General features: G+C 44.0%; 2 protein-coding genes across 2 annotated transcripts in view; both read right to left on the reverse strand.

The window, feature by feature from the left end:
• Window positions 1-5,410: 5,410 nt before the first annotated feature.
• zmp:0000000529 (WD repeat-containing protein 20) lies at window positions 5,411-21,191 on the reverse strand. Its single transcript, XM_005932638.3, has 4 exons — window positions 19,529-21,191; window positions 15,602-15,784; window positions 12,848-14,257; window positions 5,411-9,524 (listed from the first exon to the last, which is right to left on the reverse strand). The coding sequence occupies exons 1-4, from the start codon at window positions 19,934-19,936 to the stop codon at window positions 9,477-9,479; spliced, it is 2,049 nt and encodes a 682-aa protein (XP_005932700.1). The 5' UTR covers window positions 19,937-21,191; the 3' UTR covers window positions 5,411-9,476.
• Window positions 21,192-22,846: 1,655 nt separating this feature from the next.
• Window positions 22,847-27,631, reverse strand: part of LOC102307880 (mitogen-activated protein kinase kinase kinase kinase 5) — a 41,057-nt gene continuing 36,272 nt past the window's right edge. Inside the window, exons 27-32 of the mRNA XM_005932636.3 lie at window positions 26,444-26,547; window positions 25,404-25,581; window positions 25,224-25,292; window positions 24,239-24,331; window positions 24,029-24,155; window positions 22,847-23,513 (exon numbers count right to left, since the gene is read on the reverse strand). Of these exons, the coding sequence (XP_005932698.1) occupies window positions 23,417-23,513; window positions 24,029-24,155; window positions 24,239-24,331; window positions 25,224-25,292; window positions 25,404-25,581; window positions 26,444-26,547 (668 nt within the window). The 3' untranslated portion in view covers window positions 22,847-23,416. The remainder of the gene's footprint in view (window positions 23,514-24,028; window positions 24,156-24,238; window positions 24,332-25,223; window positions 25,293-25,403; window positions 25,582-26,443; window positions 26,548-27,631) is intronic.

The following is a 27,631-nucleotide window of genomic DNA, read 5'->3' on the forward strand; positions in this document are numbered from 1 at the left end:
AGCAGCTGAAATTTGACGCAGATTGGGAAAGTGGGTCACTCGGTCGAATGGTGCCTTTATTTTGTAGACGTTCTTGTTTCCGGTATTACTGGCGTCTCTGCCTTCACCCTTCGACGCAGGCGCTCTGAGGCTCCTTACTGCGTTTCACTCTCGGCTAGGTTGCATCCGCTGGAGGGACGCTGAGCGGGGCGTGTCCGCTGTGACATGACGTGTCGTCATAACGAATACGGTGATCATGTAAGAAGCGAAACCTGAGAGAGAAACAACATTCAAGAATCCTGAAGGGAATGGAGTGAAAACGGAGGCCGGAATTTTGATTTCCAGGAGAGGAAATATTTTTAAAACTTAGTTTTAGGACAAAGTTGGCAAAATCTTGGGGTTTGAGTGTTATTCGTAAATACGCAGTCATGAATACCATATTCTATGTGGAATAACCCAACTGTATATACATAACACTATTTATTACATATTTACTTTCTTACACCTTTTTGCATATTTGTACATTTTATATATTTTATCTCTGTTAATACTGTTCTTATGTATATAGTGCTGAAGAACTGTTCCCCCCACCCCACATGTTTGCACTGAGTAGGAGATGCTCTGTATCTCATTGTACAATAGTGACAATGAAGACATTCTACTACATTTTATTCTACGAAGCACAGCCAGTCAGCCGCTTTGCTTAGATGGAGCTTCTCCGCCACCTGCCCCTTAACACCAGGGGGTAAGAAGAGGAGGGGGCAACTTAACTGAAGCAGCTGAGGGGTTTAGTGAAGTAAACCTCTGGAATCAATTTACATTTAATACCCACAATTCAAAGCTGAAATTAATTACGTTTTTTAAATGTTTTTCAGGAAACTCGTGACCTCTCCTGACCTCCTACATGCCAACTTTGATTTGGCATACCTCAGCCTTTTCTCTGTTTCCCTTACTTAAGAAGAACTTCTTCACAGGCACACTTACACTCTGACCATTTCTAATAGTTCAACTTTTTAGTTCTGCAAAATTAATGGGAACAAATGTGTTAAAAGAAAACATGTATGTTATGTATAGGCTCAGCACTGGTTCATCCCTTAAGTGTCTTTTTTATGATAGCTCAGCATTCAAGAATCCCGAAGGGAATGGAGTGAAAACTTTAGCAAACAAAAACATTTTTCTGAAATTGTCAGGCAAAAGGACTGGACTGAAAATTAATGAACAAGCAGCCAACATCCAAAGAAGGTCCATCAGAAAGCCTGGAGGAACAAGACCACTTCAAAAATTACAAGAAAGTCTTTGATAATTGGAACATGAAGAAGTGAGACTGGAGGCCGTCGGACAGTACTGAAACATGATGCAGAGGTGTTTAACGATTATTTTTGAATCTTGTTTATGGAGACGTGATGTGACTGTGACTCTTTTTTGTCAAACACAGACAGCTGCACTGTTTCAGCCTGCGCATGCTCGGTATAACAAAACAGGCTTCTTTATACGCATATTGTTTATTAGAAAGACTAAAGAAGAGCCTCAAAAACCGTGACTCTTCTAGGTTCACAGTTTCAGTGGATACACAGTTTGACACCGTGAGCTCACCTGTACATTCAAACTCTTTCCAGATGTTTCTCCGCCTCTTAGCAGCCATCTGAAGCACCTCTGACGTGAGCACTTTTTGGGGGAGGGAGTTAAAGCGTTATTTAAATGAATAGTTTAACTATACTAGAAAATAAAAAAAAATCCACGTAGTGGATTCAACAGTAAAAAGTAATAAAAACACTTTAAACCTTTGTTCAAATTAAACAGCCTGGATCAGGGTGTCTAACCAGCTGTGACTGTTGCCTCTTTCCAACAGACGGTTTCTGCATTACAGCCTGAGCGCCCACCCGACCAGAGCAGTGCTTTGTTACATTAACACACACACACACACACACACACACACACACACACACACACACACACACACACACACGAATGTTTGATTGGTTACATCAGCACACCCCCTGAAGCTACAATGTTACAGTGAACATCAACATTGTTGCGGCCTTCAGTGGAACGTCATCAGTTATACGACGGAACAGCCAATCACAGTAGAACAAGGCGTCCCTCCGGCCGATCCATTCTACCACCATCAGCCCGAGTGTTTAACGGGGTATTTTCTTCCTCTGCAGGCTGGGCTCACAGCGGAATTACAGCTGATGGTGTTCGTTTGCGTCGCCACTCCACTGATCGTCAGAGACGAAAACGCGCTTGATAAAAATGGCTACTCATTAACGCATACAAATCTGTAACAGTCCTCTACAAAATAAAGTACTCCAGTTGCCATGCACATCTTGTGCTGATGGCTCTGCAGTGCAGGCGCTAAGCCTCAGACATTTGGATTTGTAACTGATAGGCTCGGTATCAAAAAAGTGCTGCCTCATTCTTACAGTCACGTCTTCGTTTCAGGGTAACTATAAATAGCCATTCCTCATTACAGGAGCAGATTAGAAGACACGTCTGTTTATGTGTGTGTCTCATATTCATATCAAGCACGATGGTGTAGTGGTTAGCGCAATTGCCTCACAGCACAAAGGTTCCTGATTTGATTTCTCTAGTCAGCGTGGGGTTTGCCCCATGCTTGTGTTCTCCCTGGATCCTCTCACAGGTTGGGTTTGCTGGCTAAACACATTTGACATTTTTTTTTAAACTATCTCCAAACTTTATGTCCAAAAACTCAATCTACAAACTACACGAACCAAACATCTGACTCTTCTGGTAAAACTCACAAAAACCAAAGTTTTACCTTTGCTCAGATCTGCACAGTGTCACCCAGCAACCATATCACCCACACTTCAACAGAAAAACAAAAACAGTGCTCAGAAAATGCAACTTGAATTTTTCTGTGGCAGTTCCACAGAAATTACAAAAGTATGAGATAAAATCAGAAGTAGGACCTCAGCTTCCGTTATTACAGTGTGATGAACTTATGCCCTCACTTACATAAGAAAAAAAAACAGAATAAAGCATCTGGTAAAGATTTGAGTTTTATTTATTTTGTATATGTCATAAGACTTCATACCTTACTTGTGGCCTGTTTCACATTTTTCTCATCCAACATTATAAGAATCAAGTATAAATAGTATGTTGAAAAAAAAGAAAAATGGAAAAAATTATGAACAAAAACTGGGGAAAAAATTTCACTCAGGCAAATTTCAGGCACTCACAAGAGGTTTGGATAAATAACAAAAAGCTTTTATGTTACTGGGCTGAAAACATTAGAAAAACACCTTTGTTCCTTTCCATGAGAGTTCCTGTTATTTCTTTAAACATTATGTTAACTGAGAACAAAGTGAAATGAGAATAAATCTAAGAGACTAGCACTGCCACTGAAAGCAAAGTCTAGCACAGTTGCTCACATTTCATCTGAAAGGACTCCTAATCTAACTCGTCCTCATCTTCCTCCTGTGCTTCTCAGATTTTTTCCTTCCGTTGCTGGCATCAACTTTCGGCTTCCTCCTCACTGGCTTGAGCAACAAGAGTGAACGATTTAGTGTTTAAGTGAAATCTGAGCACAGTTGCGTTTAACTTCTGCTGGAACGCATGACAAGCTACTGCGAACAACTCTGGGAACTCTGCTGTGTTTGCCCTATTTTTGTGGATTTACCTTTTAGCGTTGCAGATAATTGAAACAATCTTTCAAAGTCGATACAACTGCAAAAATCAGGTGTTTGTCTCTCTGGAGTCATTAGATTTCAATATTTTTCCATTTTATCTGTCGTTCCATCTAAGAAATAGTTGTTTTACTACAGCATGTCAGCCTTGACTCTATGTCTAATTTATAACATAGAAACTTCAGCAGCGCTTCTTTTTACGTATAAAACAAGAACAAACAAAAGACAATTGCAGTGACATGTATGTGACATGTCACTGCAGTGGTCTGATGACTAATGCAACCACTCAGTGGTTTGCAGACCGAAGGATTACCCTTTGACCCCTTGATAGCAGTATGACGCATACAATTAGGCTCAGACATTTAACATTGATCCAGTTTACTCCTGTGAACATCGATGAATGAGTCCTTTACCTCTGGTTTAGTTCTCTACTGCTAATGCGTAGGAGTGTGAGGAGCTCCGGGAATATCAATGTCCTTGTTAGAAAGACAAGATGGCTAGACTTCCCCAGACAGATAGTTCAGGGTATCTTCGATCTGCGGTGATTCTGGGAATGTTCAAGGATATAAGGAGTTCTTTTAAACGTCACGAACACAATATTGTCCTCATATGCAAGCTGTTGTGTTCTGCAGATGTTTCCATAGACTCTCAGTGTCTGTGTGCAAAAAGCAGGCTGTTAAATCCTGTTATTCTAGGACATGGGGGGCAGAGGATTTTAATCTGGGAGCTTTCTTTTTAAACAAATCTTCCAAACGCTAAAAAAAGAAAAGAAAAAAAGACTTTAAAGGCCTTAAAGATGCAAAATTACCATCTTGGTCCCTCCAGCTGTCCTTGGAGCTACTAAAGCTCAGCTACACTTCATGCTTCGAGCCTATATTTAGTTCAAGCACAGAAACATTTAAACCCTCTCTTCATGAATCCACATGAAAAAGCACAGGCTTGTTTTCAGTATGTTAATATGACTCGTTATAGTGAGAAGAACAGATAACAGAAGGTTCAGGTTTCACGTTTTAATAACAGATCTCCATTTACAAACAGTGACGTCATTCAGCTGCTTTAACTTCCATCAGAGCAGGCATAGAGTGTGTGTGTGTGTGTGTGTGTGTGTGTGTGTGTGTGTGTGTGTGTGTGTGTGTGTGTGGGGTGATTAATGAAGAATGCATATTTCAACATTAACAAGCACACAGGAGAAAAACACGGACATATTAAAGTGGTTTGACTTGCTTTTCTTCATCCTGATGAAAAGATTTGTGGAACGCCGTTTGTTCCCTCAGTGCTGAACGTCTGCAAGTCTGGATTTTAGCGTGTGAGTGTGTGCGAGTGTGTGAGAGTGTGTGTGGGGGGTTACATGTTGTTTACTCAGGGCTGTTTGTTTTCCTTTTGCTGCCTGCAGGCAGTCTGAACACAGAAATGAACAGAGGTCAGTGAACAACACTCAATTTTCTGATTTCAGCGCCTCAAACAAACACCAGTTGCTGCAAATCTAAAACAAAAAATTTAAAATTTTTCACGCTGCTCTCCAATGTCACCTCTGTCAGCACTCACTGCTTAAACCGTTTCTTCCACTTAATGCGGCACAAAAACGCAACCAAATCCTGCTTTTTAAAAAGACAGCTCTCAAACAAACTGAAGACTCTCTTATTGCTGAATGTTTTATCTTTTATCCCAGTGAGTGTTCAAGTCAAGAATGTGCTGATTTCTAAATAAGCTCTTGCAGTGCAGGATTCATTTTTGCCTCTTTGTCATGGATGGAAACACTGCGAGGAGACGTCAGAGGCACTGCGTTGTTACAGGAAATCTTGAAGCTGCATTAACTTGTGACTTTATTGTACTTCTCCAATAAAATTTGACACTAATTCTGCGCAACAGAGAGGACAAACACACAGAGAGACTGTGATCTCTAAAATCATCAAGTTTAAAGAACCAGAACCTTTACAAACCATAGAGACAAAGGCAAATCTCCAACTATATTTGAGTATCCAGGGAGTTTGGGAGGTTTTTGATGCTGCATTGTGAAGCAGGCTTAGTTCACCTGTAAACAAACACCTGGCTGTGAAATACTTAGTTTGAAGATGTTTTTGGAGAAGTTCAACCTGTTAAATAATCTGTGCTCTCATCAGTGTTTCAGGTGAAGGTCCAGATTTTCCCCCCGCACGTCGCGATGCGACATTAATTTGGCCCTAAAGCCGAGACCGACTCCACAAGCTCACGATGCTCATTCGAAGATACCCTCCTCGGGCGTGCTGTTGCTATGACGACAAGGATGAATTCACATGCTGCGACAACGGCGACTCAGACGCAAAGCCAAGAAACCGACGGTTTGTCTGGGGCTCCAAGGGCGCAACCTTGGCTCCTGCAGCGCGGGACGTTTGCTCAGCTATTTATAGGCAGACAGGTAAGAACAAGTTTAAGATCAAACACAGGAAGGCGCTGAATACTGACACCTGGTTTTGAATAAATCAGGGCAATAACCTGTTAATGAATACGCCGTTTCAGTTTAATTTGATTCCTGGCAACATCTGGCCCTGATATCGCAAAAACGTATCATGTTTACAACACAGAAGCATCAGTCAAAGTTTCAGTGTTAACTATTAATGCTATTCTCCTTTTCCTTATTTTCTGTGATATACCTAATGTTAGAATGCTGGGTGCTTTTATTAAACCTGGACAAAGGTTCAATTTATGAGGTCAGTGTATGTGTAGGAATCCCTGTAAACTAAAAACTCAGTAACAGTTTATTTTTTTTCTACCCTTGGCTCTGTATGAGGTCACCAAGTGAGGCTATTCCTTATATGGTCATCTCAGACAGAGAAGCCCCACCCACCCAGGGATTCACTCTTCAAATTGCGTCTTTATGACGTAGCCAATCAGAAACTACTACTAATGTGTTGCTTTAAATACTCCGAGATACTAAAATTAGCAAATTTTTAAGTAGTCATGCACACAGCATCAGAGTGAACAGAAATACAGTCTGATTCTGAGGGGAGGATGGTTAAGGTGCAGTCCTGTAGCCTCTAAATCAGCTGATTATAAATTGTTACTACCAGAAATGTCTGGATTACAATCTGGGCTCAAACGTATCCTCACTACACACCATCTGGATCAGCAAAACTGAAGAACTAAAGTGACGTACAATCACATCTCTGTACTTTATCGGAAATATCAATAAAATTCTACTTTTGAAAGTTATGTGAGTATCATACAGGGAAGTGCAAGGATTCAACCAGGAATTATTTTAATACTAATAACACGCCTGACAGTTAAACTTAGTAAAAACTCAAACTCGCAAAAATGTTAATAATTGGAAGTTTTAAGATTGGCTCAATTGATCCCCAAGCAATTTGGAATTTTCTGGGATCTAGGAATTTTTGAAATTCCCAGAGGGGTAAATTTGCCCGTTGGCTTTCCATTTTCACAGATACAAATCAAGCTGAACCAAAAGAAAAACATTGTCTAGATGGTTTTGTGAAAGTATAGCTCCTTAATCCAGATGCAGATGTCCTTTTGGATCCCGGGACTCAGTGAATGCTAAATGTGAGGGAAACTTTCCGTCTTAGACGTGGTTTAAACTTTCAGGCGCAGCTTTTGGCAGGTTTATGGCCGACAGTGAAAAATCAGACAGATTTTTGCTTTCTTTTCTATCGTCAGGAATCTGAACAAAGGCGGAAAAGCCAAGTCGAGAGTAAATTCAGTCACGCAAAGGGAACAAACTTCATCACGGAGATGTGCAATTATTAAATTCCTTCCAACTAAACGTGTGCAGTGAGTGTCGGGGGGGTTATGGGAGCCGTTTTGCTGCTTCAGTCAGATCGATAAACAGAAAGTACACCCCTGAATGTGGCAGCTAACAATGGACTGTGGATTTATTTTATGTGCAAATTCTTGCAAGAGGCAATTCAGGTGCGACAGGAGAGTCCATGACACAGAATACATGATGCTACACCAAGAGGGGGACTGTGTGTGCATGTGTGTGTGTGTGTGCTTGGAATGTGCAACAGTGTGCGTTTGTTGGTGCCAACGTTACTCATTAGGATGCATGAGGATTAGTGACGATTCGACTGATTAGCTTGGACAGTCAGCTGAAATGATTGCTCTCTGTGCTCGAGTCGGGTCGGTCACCAAAAACATCAGATTAAACCCAGACTGCTTTCAGGGAGAAACTCTATAACACAAAATAAAAACACATCGACATCTTCATGTTCCCTAAAACAGCAGACATTCGATTTATAACTGTCTCGTTTGTATGTACAATAGAAGGATCTTCATATATTAATAATCTTTCCTGCTTCGTCTTCCCCTCATCATCGCTGCCGAGTCCCTACACGTTTGTCCGCTGTGTATTTATAGAGTATTTTCATTATTTACAGTATAAATTACTACACAGTCTTGTGATAAAATAAATAACATACATACAATGGCCGTGGCTTTTGCAGTGTCTTTAGCATGAAGGGGAAAAAGGGAGGGGTCCGATGGAGGAGGGCCTGCCGTTAGCTCCTTTGTTGCTTCGGGGTTACAGACCGAAGGATGAAGAACGCGGTTAAAGCAGTCTTTCTGCAGAGAGACACGGAGGAGGGAGGGCGGAAACAGTGGGAATAAACCGCAGTCCCACTTAGGGGGGGGAACTCTTCCTGAGAAACACTTTTCTCACTTCCATCATGGACAAAAAGCTCATTAAATAATAAAACTTCCCAACTTTCTGGACTTAATTTTGGCTAATCTGCACTTCAAGACTGTCTCCTTGTGCACCTCTGTACCGCCTCCAGGCTTGCTGTGTGTTTTAGATCACTCAGTGGAAGTTTTCTAATTATGATTACAAACGTACACATCTGATGAGAGCTATCAATCCGGCTACAAACGAGCAGTTTTCAGTGGAAGAGTCTGCAGAGTCCAGGCTAGATGGGAGCACATCAAGTGAGGAGTACGACCACGGATGATGATCTTCATTTTTTTCCAGGAAGCTGAGCAGCATGAAATGTGTGAACCAGGTTTAGAGGCGTAACATCCCGAGGACTCTGAAGGAGGAGCATTTCACCCACAGAAACATCATCTGTGCTCGCTCCCTGAACGGTCACCCTTTAGACTCTCTGAAGGAGACTTCCACAGAGAAATCTAAAAATAAAGCTGCCCAAAGAGACACATCCAGTTTATACTTTATCAGTGATGGCAAATTTAAACCAATTGATAAATGTTTTTTAAAATGGCCCATTTTAAAAAACTTCCACTTCGCTACAGTGGAAGAAATTCATGTGGAAAATGGGACCAGGTAGAGCTGACGTGCTCGAATAGTCCAGATCAGCAGAACAGTTTGTGAAATTTGAATGTTTCAACAATAAGGCTGGCTTTTTAGGTCCATCATATGGTCAAAAATACATGGACACCCGAACACTTCACCCGTATGGGACTCATACTCTGCTGCTGCAACAGCTTTTCCAACACATTAGTGGCGTCTAACACTGATTTCATAGTTCCAGTTGATCCTAAACGAGGTCTGGCTGGTTTCCACGCTGCTTTAAAACATTCCTCAGAAAATAAACAAAAGCTGCAGTAAAAGAAAACAAACAAACAAAACAACTAAAGGGGTGTCCACATACTTCTGTCATATACTGATATGGTCTACTGTGGCTTAGTGCTATATTCAATGTGTCATTTGTTCCCAAGTTTTCCTAAATGAGTGTTTCAGGAAGAGTTTCCCACCTCTGAGTGAAGGCGTGTACAGAGAGTTATACTGAGGGTTAATACTGCAGTGGTAGGTCAGGTATAGTCTCTGGTAGTTGGCCCCAAATTCTGACATATTAGGACGACGACGACGAGGGTAAGGATGGAGGGATGAGTGCAAAGCTTCCCCTCCAGCTATACCACCGTGCCACTCGGAGAGTTCCCGTTCTGTGCTGTCAGGTTCTGAACGGGAGAAGAAGAAAAACACAAAGTTAGACGCACTGAAAATCCTCTCCTGTCTGCACTCAAACCAAACTTTTACCCTGGTTCATAATTATACTGATAATTAAATAAGTGGGCAAACCAGACCCAGTGTCTGTTTAAAGGGTTGTATCAATACGCTGAACTCGATTCTGTTGAATATTAATTTTATCTCTTTATTAGATTATTGATGTGGTCCTCCACATCAGTCCCAGTTTCTTATATGAACTACTCTATAACTCCTTTTCCATTAGAATACTTGGATCAACTCGGCACGGTTCACCACGGTTTTCAGGGTTTAGGTCATAGTACCTGGTACCTGCTTGCCGGGTTTCCACGCGATCCAAGCAGGTACTAAACTGCGACATCGTCAGACTGCATGCCACCAATTGGCTGGTCAGTAGCATCACTCGAGAGTCTGTTGTTCATGAAAATTAAAACCGCCATTTTTAAAATGGCTACAAAAAACAACACCGTGTTCCCACGAATTTGACGAAGCCACAGCAAGTATATTCTTGTTCAACTTCTTTTTAGCATTCGTGTCACATTTTAATGACGTCGAGGGACGCTCAGACACGTTGATATGATGAAATATGATATGATATGACGACAACCACATTAGGTAGTACTGAATTTGATCAGTATCAATCTGAGCCGAGTAGTGCCGATCCGTGGAGAGTCAATCCGAGTAGCTACTAATGGAAAAGAGGCTTATGAAGCTGGGCAGGCCACAGAAGGTCTTTAAGCCATCAGCAGGACCAGTATCTGCTCCTCAGTGAAAGGAGGAACAGCATGAGCAGTGCCAGAGCTGTAAATGTCTCTGACCCAGCAATCAGAAACAGACTTCAAGAGGGTGACCTGAGGACACGACGCCCTCTAGTGGGCCCTGTGCTCACTGCCCAGCACCTTGTAGCCCAAACTGCCATTTGCCATAGAATACCAGAAATGGGAGGTTGTGCTTTATACAGATGAGAGCAGGTTCGCTCAGCACGACCAGTTTGGTGGTGGGTCAGTGACGGTCTGGAGAGACGTATCCATGGAGACCTGCATAGACCTCTACAGGACAGGCAGCAGCACCCTGACTTAGGTTTCGGCTTCACTTCCAGATCCTCCTATCTCAGAAAACCCCACCACCTGTTTGACCTGCTGCGGGGTCAGGTCAATCAGGTACACACCTCCAGACTCACTAACAGCTTCCTCCCCTGAGCCATTTGGACTGTTAACAAACAACCCCCGCCCCACACCTGCCCACCCACCTCACCAATCTGAGCCATGGTCTGAGTAACCCTCTTCATTCCAGCCTCTCACACATGGACTCGATACTCAGACAGAGTCCTTTTGCACTGCTTCCCTTTCTCTTGCGTTGAATATATTATAGTATATATCTGTTCTGTTGGCCATTTATTCCTGATGTATTTACAATGACAATGAAGGGCTATTCTATTCTACCACATACCCAGCCCATATCAGAGCACCTATCCAGCATGGTTAATTTTTTCCAATGAGAGCTGATGCGCTTTCAAACTGTACTTTTAATTTTTGCCTTTGCCAAATCTTTGATCTCAGCAGCAAATGTACACACTTCTTAGCATTCAACTTTTTTAATAACACACCTGCTCCTTAAAGTTCAGAGAACAGACAGATTTAGTCTCAGGTGTCTGTTCGGCCTAACCTCCACTAATTCATAAGGCTCCTCGGGGCTAGTGTCTTCTGGAACATTTTTGGGCACCACTGCTATAGCAACACCATGCTAGGTTTCCTTCTATACGTAATAATGAGACAAGCATGTCTGAGAGGCGGGAGTCAGCCTCCAATGATGATGAGCTACCTCAACAACCTCCAACAAACCACTGAACTCTGAAAAATATGCAAGAAAATGGTTGGTGCTGAAGGCGAAACGACAAACGTGTTTCACATAAATACTACTGTTAAAGTGTTTAGCACTACTTGCGCTACCCAAAAACTTGAGTCTGTTCGTCTGGACGCAGCAGTTTCAGTGGGAGTGGCGCTCATCCAGGTGACGTCTTCATTTTTTCAGAACAAAAAATAAAAATAAATAATTGGTCCACCCCAAGGATCAGGTCCCCTGGCATAAACAGAGGATTGCCAGGATTTATACATCGGGGAAACCAAACAACCTCTGGCGAAGCGGATGGCACAACACAGAAGAGCCACCTCGTCAGGCCAGGACTCTGCAGTCTATTTACACCTACAGGCCAGTGGACACTCTTTCAATGATGAGGATGTAACATCCTGGACAGGCAGGAATGCTGGTTTGAGGGCGGAGTCAAGGAGGCCATTTACGTGGAAAGGGAAAGATCATCTCTGAATCGAGGAGGGGGCCTAAGGGTGCATCTGTCACCATCTTACAATGCTGTGATTGCAGCCATTCCCCAACTCTCTGTGAATGGTACTCATGGTTATTGATCAGTGGTTGTTGATCAATGATCATGACACTTTGCATATTAATGATCAAGGAACTGACCTTCCAGCCCATTGGTCATTCAGTGGTGCTAGCTTCAGTTATTGTGCAAATGTACTGTTTATAAGATTTGGGGAAACCTGCAGTCAGCTGAGACTGAAGAAGTCACCTGGATGAGTGACGAATCGTTTCTCCCACAAAAACGCTACGTCCAGACGAACAGAATCAACCTTTGGGATTTTCTTCCCTGGATGATTGAGAATGCATCAAGACTTGAGCTACTCAGAAATACATCACAACTTTTCTTGAAATATACACGAGCACTCAGTGTTTCTCTGTCCTCTTTTAAGACTAACAAATTGGTTCAAGACACTTTGCTCCAACCTTCTGAAGAGGTTAAATCCTGTTTAGAATAAATTAGATGATAAAGTAGGGTTTGCTTTCAGGTGTAGAAAATCTGCAACTGGGAAATCAATGCGTGCACTGTCCTTGATTGAGCCTTCGGTTGTTCTGAGTTTTTCATGTCCCTGGTGGCATGTGCCATAATTCATGAGGATGAGAGTGAGGCTGAAATGCCTGCATGAACTGGGCTGTTCACTCTTTGCAGCAGCTTCGATGTCTCACCCAAACATGGTCCCATCTGGCTTTAAAACACCAGATTAAAGGCTTAGATGATACCCTGTAAAATAGAAGATGATGTGATGATGGTTTAGTTCATCTTTGTGAACAGTCTCTGTTTTTGCCCTGCACTGTAAATTAAAACCATGTTGGACTGGAGTTATGAAGACATGTGAAGCGAGTTATTCTCTAAGATCTAACCGACTGCGAGACTAAACAACTAGAGAGACAAACTATGACTTAAAAAGGTTAACAGGAGACGTACCGCCTTCCCCGGCCGTGCCCAGGTACAGATGAGGCCCTCTTGGCAGGCCGTGATGATGCAGTCATCCATGAACACCAGGACCGTCAGCCTCTCGTGTGCAATCTTCTTACAGACCAGCGGCTCCAGCAGCGGCACTTCGTGCATGCGTGGGCACAGCGTGGTGCCCAGCACCTTGGCGGCGTCCAGCCGGTTGCTCCTCGGCGCCACATTGATCTTGTCGTTGCTTTTGCTGATGTTGCCCAGGCTGTGGTACCGCTTGTGCTCCTTCTCCACGCCCCCGCTGCTGCCGGACTTATCCGACTTGCGCTCCTGTAGGGAAAGGGTGGCGAAGCGGCCGATGCTGAAGGGGGTGCTGTTTCCTCCACCGCTGCTCCCTCCCCCTCCTCCTCCTCCCCCACTGCCCTCTGAGGCGCCCTGGCCTTTGGAGGCGTTCGCCACAGCGGGGTGGGGCAAAGAGTTGGAGCGCGAAAGGGAGCGAGGAAGCGGTAAAGGGAGCGTGGGTGGGTTGGAGGCGCCGGTGTTAGTGTTCGGGGGGTGATGATGTCCCTCCACACCTCCACTTCCTCCCCCACCTGAGGTGCTGTTGATCACCCCGCTGCCAGAGTTGGACAGCGAAGGCCCAAAAGTGTTAGTAAAGGCGCGGGACAGCGGCAGGCGCGGGTACAGCACGTCATCCGTCAGGTCCCACAAACAGAACTGGGTGTCCTGCCCCACCGAGCCAAATCGGTAAGTGACCGATGGCGAGCCGCCGCCTTTCGAGCTGTGCCGAGAAAGGCGGGATAACGTGCTGCTCGTTCGAACCCGCCCAAAGTGCATGGAGTTATTTTGCGCCCCCTGGTGGAGGTCCTCCTCGCTGCCACTGAGCTCCATAGGCTCCTCATCTTCCAGGGAAGTCGTGAAGGGATCGAATGCCACCACGTTGACCCAGGACTTGTGGCCGTGCCCCCTCGCTACCACTCGGCTTTCTGCAAATGACCACACAGTAACCAGATCATCCTCCCCTCCCGTGGCGAGATATTTCCCATCTGGGCTCCACGACACACAGAGCAGCCCACCAAAGTAGCTCTTCATCACGCCCTGAAGCTCCATCGAATCAAAGTGGAAGACACGCAGGCATCCGTCCTGGCCCACGCACGCCACGTGCACGCCATCTGGGGAGAACGCAAACTCGTTGAGGCCTCCCTCCCCGACGGCCCACCGCAGCAGAGGGTTGCGCGGCGTCTTGGTTTTGCAGGCATAAACGGCGAAGCCTTCGCCCTGCCGCAACAGGGAGTACTGTGGTGCCGTGGTGCCGCACGGGTGGTCCACGTTGTAGAGGTAGAGGTGACCGCTGGCATGGGAGGCCAGGAACAGGTTCTCCGACTTGGGAAGCCATTTTAGACACGTTACCTTGGATTTGTCTATCAACCTCTGTGAAAGAGGAAGGAGGTGGGGACAGACGGAGAAGGTGAGAGGGAAGGAAGGGTGGAGAAAGACATTAGAAAAGTATGAGTTTTAGGTTTTGTTGAGTGTATTAATTAATAATAATAATAATAACAATAATAATAATAATAATTAATTAATTAAAATGTGAAATAAATAAATAATTAATTAAATGTGTCAAATATTTATTTAATTAATTCTTTCCAATTTTAATTAATTATTTAATGGTGTATTTAATTAATTCATTATGGCAGTCCTGGCCTTCCGTAGTTTAAAAGCCATTTTTTATCATCTGTGTACCGATGACATTCAGCTGTGCCTCTCATTTAAAACTCAGTTGCATCACTGGAACACATGGTTTTCTTGTCTATCTAAAGCATCTATTGATCAAAACGCTGCTGTAAGGTTTATAACTCAATGGTAAATGGCCCGTATTTGTACAGCGCTTTACTTAGTCCCTAAGGACCCCAAAGCGCTTTACACTACATTCAGTCATCCACACATTCACACACTGGTGACGGCAAGCTACATGTAGCCACAGCTGCCAGTGCGCCCCAGTTTTTATTTTTTTGACAGTAGAGGCAGGAAAACATACAGGAAATGGGCCAAGGTGGAAATACACCCAGCCATTCTTTCAGCATAAAAGCCTTTACATACCAAGCACATTGCAAAAACAAACAAACAAACCAGACATGAAATTATGAACTTTTCAGATGCAAATTTGTCGTGTAAAGTATATACACCCTGAAAGTGTCCTCAAAAATATGCATGTTAGGAAAAAAAATGAAGTCGAGATCAAGCGATGATGAGCTGATTCTGATGTTTCTAAACAGGAAAAGGAAGAGACAGAGACGCTGGGCTCATCCAGTTCTCATCAGAACACAGCAGCAGGGACAGTTTCGTGGTTTCATCCCGGAGCTGAAGCTACATTACGACAGCTTTTCCTACATATTTCAGGATCTCAGTTTGAGCTGTTGTGAGCTGAGTTGGGGCCACATCTGTGAATGCAGAGAAATCACTTCAGAGAGCCAATTGACCCAGAGAACGTTTAGCTGCATGTCTGAGATTTGGCTCAAATGCAGTGGTCTGACTGGTCAGATTTGTTTCTTTGCATGCAAATTAAAAAACTGAACTTGATTCAAAAAAATAATTTTGTCCTGCAAAATTAAGAGCTACACCAGCCTCAGCCCTCCACCCTTCATTATATCCCTGAGATCTGATGAACATATTGTTTTGTTTATATTTGCCACATAATCTGCACACACCACAAGCCTGTTTGCCAGGTCGGCTCTGCAACAAACCCAGATTAAAGCCGAGACACAGATTTATTACCTCCTCGTTAAAGAGTTTACTGGTTTCCTTCTTGATGGGGTCGAGATACTGGACCTGCCCGGCTGAGAAACCCACGATGAGAGCTACGCTCTCTGCTGTGGCCGAGTACTGGTTGAAGTCGTGACACGTGGGCTGCGTCCCCTTGTAGATCCTCTTGTCTATGGGCTTACTGAGGTCCACAGCCTGCAGACAACAGCGAGGAGAAAGTTTCAGCGACATTCAGAGAACCAAAACAACAAACATCACACTTCTGTGCCCATTCTTATGTTTCTGTCCTTCTTTCTTTTTTTTTTGACAATCATCACACGTTGAAGTGTTTCCATGGCAGCTGCAGTGGAGCTTGATTTGAACGTTTTTCACATCAGGGTTTGCCATCTCAGCGAAGGAGCAAAGTTTCTGTGCAGGGCCGCTGTGTTCACCGACAATCACCAACCACAGAGAGAACCCGTTAAACATGGCAGGGCTGCAAAGATCTACAGCTTAGAGAGGTAACTAAAGGTTTTCAGGGTTATGGAGGTGACTCCCTTTCTGTGAAAACGTACGCTGCAGACCTAAAATGCTCTGGAGGAGGTTGTGTTTGAGAGATCATCATCATCATGCACTAAACTGCTGCTCCGATGGAGATCAGCGAGCTTAAGCTACTCGAGTCGCTTTGGGGAAGGGGAAGCTGTTTACATGCGTCCTGTAGTTTCTTTAAACAGGTTATTAGTGTTTCTCATTAAGAAGCACGAGGTGCTGCAGGCTGGAAGCAGATCCAGCTCCAGGGAAAACCCTCAGCGATGATACTTTTCTTTTTTTCTGTCATGCCAAAAACACTTTTTTCCTTCAATGGGTTCTGAAATATAACATGCATTCACGGTGCCACACAGGATTTAGATGTGTCCTTGATCCGCACAGCTGATTTAAATGGCTAAATTACCTCCTCAACATGTCTTGAAGTTCTTCAGAGGCTGGTAATGAACTAATCATTCGAGTTAGATGTGTTGACCCAGGGTGATATGTAAAACTTGCAGGACAACGGCCCTGAGACTTGGAGCTCCCCACCCCAGATCTATAACAATGCTAAGGTAGGTGGTATGTGTCAAAGTAACATCCACACGACAAGCCTCTGCTGGCTCGCCTTCTTCTCACAGTGCATCCTGCTGCCAGGTGCTCCCCAGGTAAGCAAAACACATCCGTCCACGTGATGTAAAAGAAAACATGATCCATTAGATTGTCCCACCTTGTTCCAGAGCTTCTGTCTAGTTCTTGCGTGCCTCTTCTCTGTGCTTTCGGCACTGGACGGGGGTCAGCATGGGCCCCTGAGTGGTCTGTGGATATGTCGTCCACACGGGCCAGCCTTCATTCCCCTTGTGCTCCAGTGAGCCTTGGCCGCCCGTGACTCTGTCGCTGGTTCCCCACTGCGGACCAGGAACATCTCACAAGGGCTGCGGTTTTGGAGATGCTCTGACCCGGCTGTTTAGCCATCACAATGTGGTCTTTTGTCACTAAAACCCTTAGTGTCATGATGAAGAGAAAAATCACCTGTCAGTGGTCAAAGTTAAGCCTGAGGAGGCATTTATACATTTATGTGTGTTGTGATATTTTTATTTGTATAAATGTTTCCTACCATTCATCTACTTCTACAACTTTTTTCAGGAACTGGTCCATTTGTGTGTCAAAGATCACAGAAAGCTTTGTACAAATGTGTTTTCTAACATGAATCGCTACATTGTGACGTTCTGCGGTGACCCACACATAACAGGCTCAGAGTAGCAACTTTGCCTTCAGCAGAAATTTTGATCTTTCTGTACAAAATATTTGAAATATTCTACACGTGCAAACCAGATGTTTGTTCAGTCCGAGTACAAAACGGGAGTAACAAGTGATTAAAATCCGCCCGACTATGACGACTTCATTGGAATTTGTTGTTCCTCAAAGTATTATGGAGTCACTGCCAGTGTTATTTAAATGTTGATATTAAAATGATATGAGCATACTGCAGTACATGACTTTATCACGGCATTATTAAAACTAAGAAAAATGTTTTGTGGAAATAAAAGTAATTTTGTTGGCAATGTTTGTTTGCATAAAACCAAACTTACAGACATAACAGCTAAAAGCATGCATCTTAGATACAGGAAACTGTAGCTGTGATCATCATAAATACACATTAAAAAAAGAATAACAGGGTTATAAATGACCGCACATGGACATTTTAGTCACTTGAGGGTCAAAATGATTAAGTTTCAGTGGTGAACAGCTGCTGCATGAGCATCTAATGAGATTACACCCTCAAACAAAAGATATAACCTCGTCTTGATGTGAACCAGAACCACCACCTCGGTGCCCTCAGCCTCTCGTGTGTGGAAGGCAAACACAAAAGAGGACACAGGACAAAATCAGCTCTGTAATTGTTTTGATTCGGCAGAAAATGGGAAAAGTCGAGAATAATTATTTGGAAGCAATAGCGAGTGTCTGAGGGCCTCACTGCATTATATTACTTCATACTTTTAATTACTGATGCCAGATGTTTGCATTTCTTTACTTAAAAACTTAAATGATGCAGAAAATAAATCCCAAAAGCTGAAACTGTCCTGTTTTTAAAACCTATTTGATCAAAACATGCAGAGCTTCGTGTGTATCAGTGACTACTGATATCGAACCTTCAAAATACCTGCCTGAGTAGGTGCTGTGAGGGAGGCGGCTGCTGAGTGGCAGGTCTCGTTTCTATAAGGTCATATCAGGCACACAGCAGCTCCACCCACCTGCTGTTTAAATCTTCTGTTTGAGAGGGGCAGCCAATCAGAAGAAAGCTGTTTTAACACTTTCCCCAATAAAGACGACATCTGACCAACCTCTCCTGTCCCCTTGATGACAAGCTTTGACACCTTAGCATACACATCCATAAAGACGTGTCTGATCACCACTAGAACGATTTCCAGGTGGCTGCACAGGCAGAACACCCTCACTGACCTCTGATGCAAACCCAGTCATTCTGTTCTATGGCAGAAACCACTCAGTTTAGACAAGAGTGTCAAGGGTCACTCCTAGCAGGCTTTGATGGTGTCTTGTTTCCAACAGAGGACAAACAGAGGAGCTGCACCAATACCAGGAATAAGACAACTAAGGATTATAGGAATCATGCAAAGCTCTCCTAGCAGTGCTGAAGAATAAAAATATGATGCTAAACAAGAAAAACTAAAAGGTCTACTTTAAACATGCTCCCTATATGCACAGAAGCCCCGCCCACCTGCAGTCATAAACCTTCTGTTTGTGAGGGGCAGCCAATCATGAGAAAGCTGGTTTAAAGGAAGAGAGGAGGGGCTGCAGTAAGGCCTAGGATAACATGAATAACAATGATTCATGCAAAGCTGCTCTAGTAACAAAAATATGAAGCACAGCAGGCTCCCTTTAGATAATATGATTAAAATAGTCAAATTCAGCCCACTGTGGATGGAGTCTATTTTTGACACATGGCCTTGTAAATGAGGGGACAGGGAGGCTGCAGAGCCTGTGATGCAGTGATGGTTCATCTGGATTGTTCTGTTGTTAAAAAGCAACATTTTGCAGAAAGTAAATGATCTCGCAGTGTGCCTCCAAATTACAAGCCTTCAGCTGTGAGCGCTGGCAGGCAGCCCCAGCCAAGGACCAGGCTTCAGCTCCCAGTAAGGCTGCAGTGAATGGAGAGCCGTCAGAGCCTTTCTTCTCGCCGTTTCCTGCTCCTTCAGCTCCTTCTGACACTGTGCATCCGTTTGCACGATGCGCCACTCACCACCTATTCAGCCAAATGAGCAGCAGCTCCATTTTGCATTGCATAACAAGCAGAAAGCTGTGGTGGTGGTGCAGCAGCCGCCGCTCGGAGAGCCTGAAAAGATGACGAAATGCGAAGCAGCAGCATCACACTAGCAGCTTAGCACGCCAGGCTAAACTCGCCCCCAGCCTCACCTTCTTGATGTTGGTGTACGTGTAGAAATACAGCTCCCTGCCGATGTTGAAGCACACCCGCTCCGACTCCTCGCTCGGGTCTTCGGGCTGCAGCTTCACCATGGAGACCCGGACCGGCGGCAGGAAGCCAGCCGGGGAGGAGTTGGCTGCGGCATTGGAGGAGGAAGAGGCGGCAGCGGCAGCGGCGGCGGCTGCAGCCCCGGGCCCCTGCAGCAGCCCGACCCCTCCGCCGGGTATCGGACCCGGTCCGGCCCCGGGCCCCAGCGTGGCTCCGGCGGACGGCCCCCGCGGCAGCCCGCCCCGCTGCAGCGAGTCTGAGAGGGTGAGCAGCTTGTAGAAGCCCTCTCTGGTCCGGAACTGGGACTTAATCTCATTGATATCCTTCAGAGCGCCGCCATCTCCGGCCATTTTAGTACAAACACGCCGCACAGGAAACGGAGATTCTGACCTGGAAACAAAAACGCGCTAATCACAAGTCCTAGGAGAGATGCGTGAGAGGCGAACATGAGGCGCAGCAGCCGAGCTCAGCAAGGCCGACCCGCACAGCCCGTCCGCCCCGCTGCATTTTACACCGGCACCCCCACTGCCTGCTAAATAAACCCCCGGAGACAGCCCCACCGAGCCGGTGTTAGCATCCTCCTCCGCCGGGTCTCTGCCTGCCTTCATCCAGCGTGCGTAAAGTACGTGTGACGGTGCGTCAGCTGCTGCTGCTGGCCCGGCCTGGCACTGCGCACTCCCACTGTGGTCGGGGGGCAAAGAGAGGACATCCAGCCCCCGTCAGCCTCATTCAACCACCCCACCCCCAACACTTAACAACCAGTGGACCGGCCAGGACCACGGGCGTTTCCAAGATTTTTGTGGGCAGAGGGGGCGAGAATAAGGGGGCGCACTGGAAATCTGAGTATTTGATCAGAAATAAATTCAGACTTATGATGTGCTGACAGGTGTGTTAAATGAAAAGTAGCACTGCTACTTAAAATTATATTTAAAAGTGGTGAAACATCAGATTATCCACTGGGTCTTCTGGGTAGGGGGCCAGTGCACGGCTGAGTGCCCATCCAAGACACAAGCAAAAGAGGGAAAATCATTGAATTTAATTACATATTTTAAATTCTTGCCCTTTAAACCACACATACAATACAGTAAACCTTTCTGTGTTACACCTGCCGTTTCTCCGATATGCTGCTGAAGGTGTCCACCAAACTCAGCTCAGTATTTCCAACATGAATGAAACAAGCACAAGATGGTTTAGCAAATAAAGTATTTCCCGTATGCTTCCTTTAGTTATTCCAAAAGAGCCTGACCGTCAAATCAAGTTGGCTTGGGCCCATCAACCGTTTGTGGCCAGACGTTTGTAAGAATGGGTGAAAGATGTATCAGCACTTTCATATGAAAATCATACTCCTGCTGAAGTAACCGTACAAAGGTTTCAGCACAAGCATACTGAGAGCAATAAATAAATAAAGTACCCATTATGCAGAATCATGGCTGTGTGAGGTGGAGATGACTGGTTTCACCACAAAATATTGTTTGTTGCTAGTAATGAAGAAAGAAAGGCATTCATTGCATAGTATAATTCCAGCATTTACTCTGAATAATTCCTTTATTCTAATGTTTTTACTGTTAGAAACTCTTTGGTGGCTTCAGATAACGGTTTTGTTTCTTGTTTTTTCAAAACCATGCCTGTTAAGCCCATTCCTACCCTGTCACTCTTCAACTTTAACTGCAATTTTTGTATAAAATAACGATGCTTTTGTGTAGTTTAGCTTTGACTACACACAGACACAGGGTGGGACAAGCCTGCCCAGATATCTAAGAAATTCACATCATAACATGTAATTAGCGCACGATCTTGTAACTCATATTTCACTGCAGACTGAACAAGTTTATGCCATGAAATTCAAAATTCCATGTTTGGCTGTGATCAAGTATCTTAAGTGTTTTCCTGGAATGAGCCAAATGTTTGACGGTGATGTGTGACGCTCCCTCCTCAGTGAATAAAGGACCTCAAGAGTTTTTCTGAAGCGCCTTTAAATTCAGCAGAGAATAACTCCGGCGTCTTTTTAGGAAAAGATTAGTGCCAGCAGAGAGGCTTCATTAGAAGTGCCGAAACCTGACGCTGTCGCTGCTCACACTGAGCTGCTGAAATTACAAAGAAAATTACAGATCAGAATAAATTAATTAAAATGAAGGATTTGTTATGCACAAATCCAGTGGCCTGAAATGAAGATGCTAATAGAAGTGACAGTGTGTTTGCTGTAAATCTATAAATATACATTCATTACCAACACCACTGTGTTCTCCATCCACGCTTAACTGGACTCAGTTTGATAGATTTCTGAAAAATAAATATAATCTGTGCCGGCACTAATGGCTTGAGCTTCTTCATAAGGCAGCGAGGAACAAATTGAAATAATTTACGGCTGTAGGGTTTTGAAATATTCCACATGAAGCAGGGACACCGGAGACAGCATGTAGAGGATGTATTTGTTCCCTCCAAAAAAACACGAAAGAACGGGAGGAATTATGAAGGAAAACTGCTGTAACATCACTCGGCGTCTGTTTTTATAACTCCTAAATTCTGAATCAGAATTATGAATTCAAACTACATGAGCAGTGTAGTCGAGTACTTCTTCATTAACAGCCTATATTTACTCATATGCTTTGAGTGTTTTATGCCATATGTTCATATAAGATCATGTTTTAAAAGTTTGGGGGCATCCGGGGATATTGTGTCCTTGCAGAAATACAACGTGGCTTAAGAGACTTACGAGGGTGATAAAAGGGAATTTTCTTAAAGAGGATAAATTACGCTGATGCATCCACAGCTTCCCCGTGTTTATGTGAAGACTCCTGCTGCAGTCATTAAGCAAAGATAAATGTTCTCCAGAAGAAACATGTAGATGTGCATATGTGTGTGCTGACTCAGCAGGAACAGGATGAGAAATGTTCAGATTGTACGCTCACCTCTCACCCTATGATAGCTGGGATAGGCTTCGGCCCCCTAACGCACCTCGATAGATAAGAGGTTAAGGAAGTGGAAGGAAGGAGGGATAATTATTTGAAAGCAATATCGAATGCCTGGGAGCCTAACTGCATTACTTTCCAGACGTTTCTACCATAAACTGAGAGAAAAGGTAGCGATAGATGCTGGAAATAAAGCAAAAGCGTCCCGTCAGTGCTGAAACAAACCCACGATTCTGCCTTAGAATCACAGGCACAAATGACGGTGATACACAGAACAGAAATCACTGCAGTTAAAGATGCCGTGGCCCTCCGTCAACACATCCGCCCCAACACCCGCCTCCAAAATCAACAAAGCTTTCCATGTTGTGTTAACTCATTTTATTACACTGTAACGGCAGTAAAAAGTGTGACATACAGGCTCAAGTCACTAAACACACAGCGCGAGCAGCAGCAGTGCTTTCAGCTTGTTTGTGGCGTCTTCAGGAGGCCCCGTGTGTCAGTCCCCTCAGGCAGCTGCTGCTGCTCTGATCAACAATACTGTGGCAGAACAAAGGATGCCCCCCTCCTCTTTAGTGTTAGAGGAGGTCCTTCCTTCCTTCAGGGTTTTCTCAGCTGTCTGGATGCTCTGGTTTGTTCTGGATCGCACAAACCAAAGTTGAAAATGGCATAAATAAGAGCAAACTCCCCGAGGTTGAGGGATAAAGGCTACAACACAGAAATCTTCTTAGGTCAGAATGAACTTTCAGCATCATGGCATCACCTGTTTCTGACAGATTACCTCTCCTTTGGTTAGAAATTAAAATACTGGGGCAGTGAGGCGTCTATACGCATCGAACTTAACGATGACAGATCCAAATGTTGAAGCCCAATGTGTCTTTTCTCTCTTGTATTAAGTCCCAGTAGAAGCAGGGTGTGGGAGAGTCAGGCCAGCATGACGTAGTTCTCGGCGATCTCCAGGACGTAGAGGTTGGAAAGCCCCGACGGGTCCTCGCTCTGATGCGTTTCTAAAAGGACCATCCTGCGGCGAAAAGGTCACGTGTCAAACACTGATCAGCACAAAAAAAACACAAGTTCTATCAAATAAGACCTGAAACTACCATTTGAGAAGATAAACATCAGGAAAGTGTTTACTGATTAATTACAAATTAAATTAGCAGCAGCTTCAACACACTCAGACTCACCACCTGCTGGCCAATAAGCAGAATGCATGCTTTAATTTATAAAGTACTTATTGTAGGTAACTGCGTTTATAATACTTTAAAACCTTTCAAACTGAATGAAAGCAAATTAAATCAACAGGATGGGACTCCAAAACATCCATGTACGCACACGTCAACTGAAGTTCAGTTAAAATAGGTCCAGGCAGTACTTTCTTGTTATGCTCATTTGTACCACATGGTGGCGCCTGTGAGTCAGTGTAGAATCCAGTCTGCCCTGAGCTGTGCCTTTAGGGTGCATCCATCCTTTATATACAGTCTAGACTGCAGGTGCTTTTTTTATCCACAGAAAATTCAAAGCGAGGACGTGCTGTACCTGTCGGACTGCACGAGTCTGTGGGTCTTCCTGTGGTCCGTGATTTCCTCCAGCATTTCCGTGAAACCTTTTCCTCTCCTCAACCAGCCGTGACGCCACACTGCCAACAGCGTGTCATCAAAATACACTGTACAGACAAACAAGAGTCATTGCTGAGCCTTCGGTGTCTCCGATATTCACCATAACCAGGGTCTCACTCCTTCCTCTCACCTATAGATTCAACATCTTGAGAGAAGATGGTCTCAGAGTGCTGCGTTCTGCCGCTCTTAAACTCCCCATCAAGACCAACTATTTGTACCGACCCTGTGGAGGAGAGAGGGGCAGTGTTTGTGTTAGAATATCTCTGTGGAAATATGAAGGTAGACAGCATTATGGTGCTCAAATCATAACGAGGAGTTAAAATAGTCCTTAGGCAACATAATAAATATCTGGAGCTGTTTTCAGGTTAGTCAGACTGAAAGTAACTCAGAAAGGCTCAAAATTTCTTTGTATCTGAGCTTTTAAGACAAATAAATTATCAGTATGTCAGAATCAACACGGCACCATAACATCGTTATAGCAGTGCTCTCCTTAAGAGAGCGGACAGGTTAATATGAAAGACAACCACTCAAAACTGGCTCCAAAGGCGAATCATCTGCCATGTTGGTCGCTTTGACAAAATGAACAAGTTGCAATCCAGCTGTGTCAGTTTGCACAGATGGGAGCATCTTTATTCAACGTGCTGTATCTGGTTATAATCCCATTTGAAATGAAGGTTGCAGAGAGCCTTCGTCATTCTGCACTTAAGAGTTTCTGTATCTGATTTACAACAGATTTGTGATTTTGTTTGATTTGATTGATGCTGCTTTATAACAGTTATATATTCCATATTACAGATGTGATTTAAATGCCAACCTGATCCCATTCAATCACAGACTGCTGGTTATTTGCCCTTTCATTGGCATCTTGATGCACCGAAGTCACTTTGAATACAGGGAGTAGTCACAGTGATGGCACCCGACCCAAGTAAACATTTCAAACCCGACAAGATTACACGTGCACTACACACAGGGACAGTAACTTTGATCGTGCTGGTTTAATAAACACCCACATGGCAGCAGTCAGAACTGTAAGAATGAAGTTTTAAAGTGTGGAGTTCAAATTCAACAAACGCAGGCCTCTTTCTGAAGACAACAAAGTTTAGTGTGATACTTACTTTCCAAGAGGACGAGCAGCGAGTTATTGTCCAGCTGGTTTACTTGGACTACTTCTGGACATGGTCTCTCTGTAAGAGCAAACACCGCCACCATTAACAACAACAACAGCAGCAGCAGCAGCAGCAGCACGACTTCACGATAAACACTGATGTGTTTCTGATAACGAGCCGTCAGCTTACCCAGACCCGTGTTGGTGAACCAGGACGTGTTGGAGTTGAGGTTAATGTATTCTACATGGACCGGATGGCTGGGGCTGGAGCCTCGAGAAACACCGATACACACCATCGGGTACTCCTGCTGGGGCACCACCACCATCTCAAACACCCGCAGAGGGCTGGGCAGAGGGAAGTCGAAATGCTACAAGCATGAAAGAGAAAAAAAAAATCAGGAGTTTAACGTCTGTTCGCTTCTCGGCTGAAGGAGCGGCTAACAAAGCAGATCGTTACGGTGTTTTGTTCGAGGACTTATAACCTGCAGGCTTTCAGCCACACAGAAGGAGTAACCGAGGACACCTGAGTCTGTTCTCCAAACCATAACAATTTTATGGTTAGAGGCCTCAGCTCTAACTCATAAATTTAATGGAGACAATAAAAAAAGCTTTGTGTGACCGCCGGCAGTCATTTTATAAGCTGCTGTCAATGTTAACAGCCCAATAAAAAAATAAAATCAAAACAGAAACACGTTTAATAAAAGCAGCATGACTGTGGCACCCTTTCAGGTACATCTCAGATCATCACATAATCTTTCTTGTGTTTTTGTCGTGTCAATAGATTTCGGCGTTAACGGGTTTTCCCATCTCAGCAGGTTTACAGTTTATTCACTGCAGGTTTGGGGAATTTATGTGGCTGAAACCTACTTTTCTGTGGCACTGCTTGAATTATTTCATACTAAAATGCTTCTTTACATCCTGTGCATGTTACACTAACTGAACATAACAGGAGACAATAAATAAATCAAATAAAACCAACTAGAAGCTACATCAGGAGGTGTTTAAGGGTCCTAATGCTTACAATTTGTGCATCAAGCATTAAAATTTCAGCACCAATAGCACCTATGCATGATGGGAAAAAAAGTATAATGCAGTAGCAGGCTTCTTTAACTTTGTGCTGGATGCCAACGCTGTAAAAGTCACGTTTCTGTCACTGATTTTGCTCTTCTGAGAAGTGAAAACAGAAAGGACAGGATGCTTTCCTTAGTAATTCACATTTGACACACGTACCTTAATCAGCATGAACTTGTGCATGGGCTCGTACCACTGCAGCAGCACCACACTGGACTCCAAAGCACAGCACAGGAAGGCACAGCCTCGCTGCATGTTCCCTGCTGCGAGAGGCAGGAACAAGCAACAGATCAGCCGGTTGTCACTCAGAACTGATCACCATAAACATGCACAGGAATCTGCATCCTTTATTTTTATTATTAATATTTAAACCTCGTCAAACAGTTAAGATGACACATTATTGGGAAAACACGTTTTAATCTCATGCACTGGTCAGTTTTAAGATTATGGTCAACAACAACACTCATGTAGACGCCCAAAGTACACCAAGACGATACCCACACCGTTACACTTCCACCCTGAACTGTTTATACAAGACAAGATGGATCCACGCTTTCACGTTGGTAACACCAAGTCCGATTATTTTAGCAAAAAACAAAACTTATCAGGTCACGCAACATGTCCTGTGTGAACTTTAGCCTCAGTTTCCTGTTCTTAGCTGACAGGATTAGCAACGGTGTGGTCTTCTGCTGCTTCAGAGATGCTCTCCTGCATGCCCTGACTGTCACAAGTATGATCATTCTCCTCTGATCTCTGGCATCAACGTGGCATTTTCTCCCATTGAACTGCTGCCAACATATCTTCTGTTGTTTTGGACTGCACTCTGTGAACTTTAGAGATGGCTGCGTGGGAAAATCCCAGCAGATCGGCAGTTTCTGAAACACTCAGACCAATCTGTCTGTCACCAGCAACCACGCTGCCTTTAAAGTCACTTAAACCACCTTTCTTCCCCCTTATGACGCTCAGTTTGAACTTCAGCTGGTTTTCTTGACCATGTCTACATGCCTCAATGCAATGAATTGTGACTGAATAGATAGTTTTATGAATCAGAAGCTGAACAGGCCTACCTAACACAGTGACCGAAGAGTTCAGATTAGCATTTCTAATGAGATAACAGCTCATTTCCAAACTGAAAATGTTAAAAAACTTAGTAAAACTAAACTAAAGTAATCACCTGCAGAGGTTTGATGTAAAGAATTCTACTGAAAAGAGCTTTAAAAGAAGTTTTAAGACTGAAATCTTCACATCAGCAGCATTTTCCAGTTTTACATTTAGACAGACTTTAAGAAAACCTATCACGATTTCTCTAATTTAATAATTTAGCTGCTGTAGTTTCATGTTTTACAC

This window comes from Haplochromis burtoni, unplaced genomic scaffold (assembly GCF_018398535.1).
Source record: "Haplochromis burtoni strain Fernald_Lab_line unplaced genomic scaffold, NCSU_Asbu1 Contig_153, whole genome shotgun sequence".
Classification (NCBI taxonomy): domain Eukaryota; kingdom Metazoa; phylum Chordata; class Actinopteri; order Cichliformes; family Cichlidae; genus Haplochromis; species Haplochromis burtoni.

What these genes read in the sequence shown, in the direction of transcription:
- zmp:0000000529 (XM_005932638.3), bottom strand. Translation starts at nt 19,936, where the DNA reads ATGGCCGGAGATGGCGGCGCTCTGAAGGATATCAATGAGATTAAGTCC. An exon ending in CGTACACCAACATCAAGAAG is followed by an intron (nt 15,785 to 19,528) that starts GTGAGGCTGGGG and finishes TGTTGTCTGCAG; the next exon opens with GCTGTGGACCTCAGTAAGCC. An exon ending in GTAAACTCTTTAACGAGGAG is followed by an intron (nt 14,258 to 15,601) that starts GTAATAAATCTG and finishes CCTCTTTCACAG; the next exon opens with AGGTTGATAGACAAATCCAA.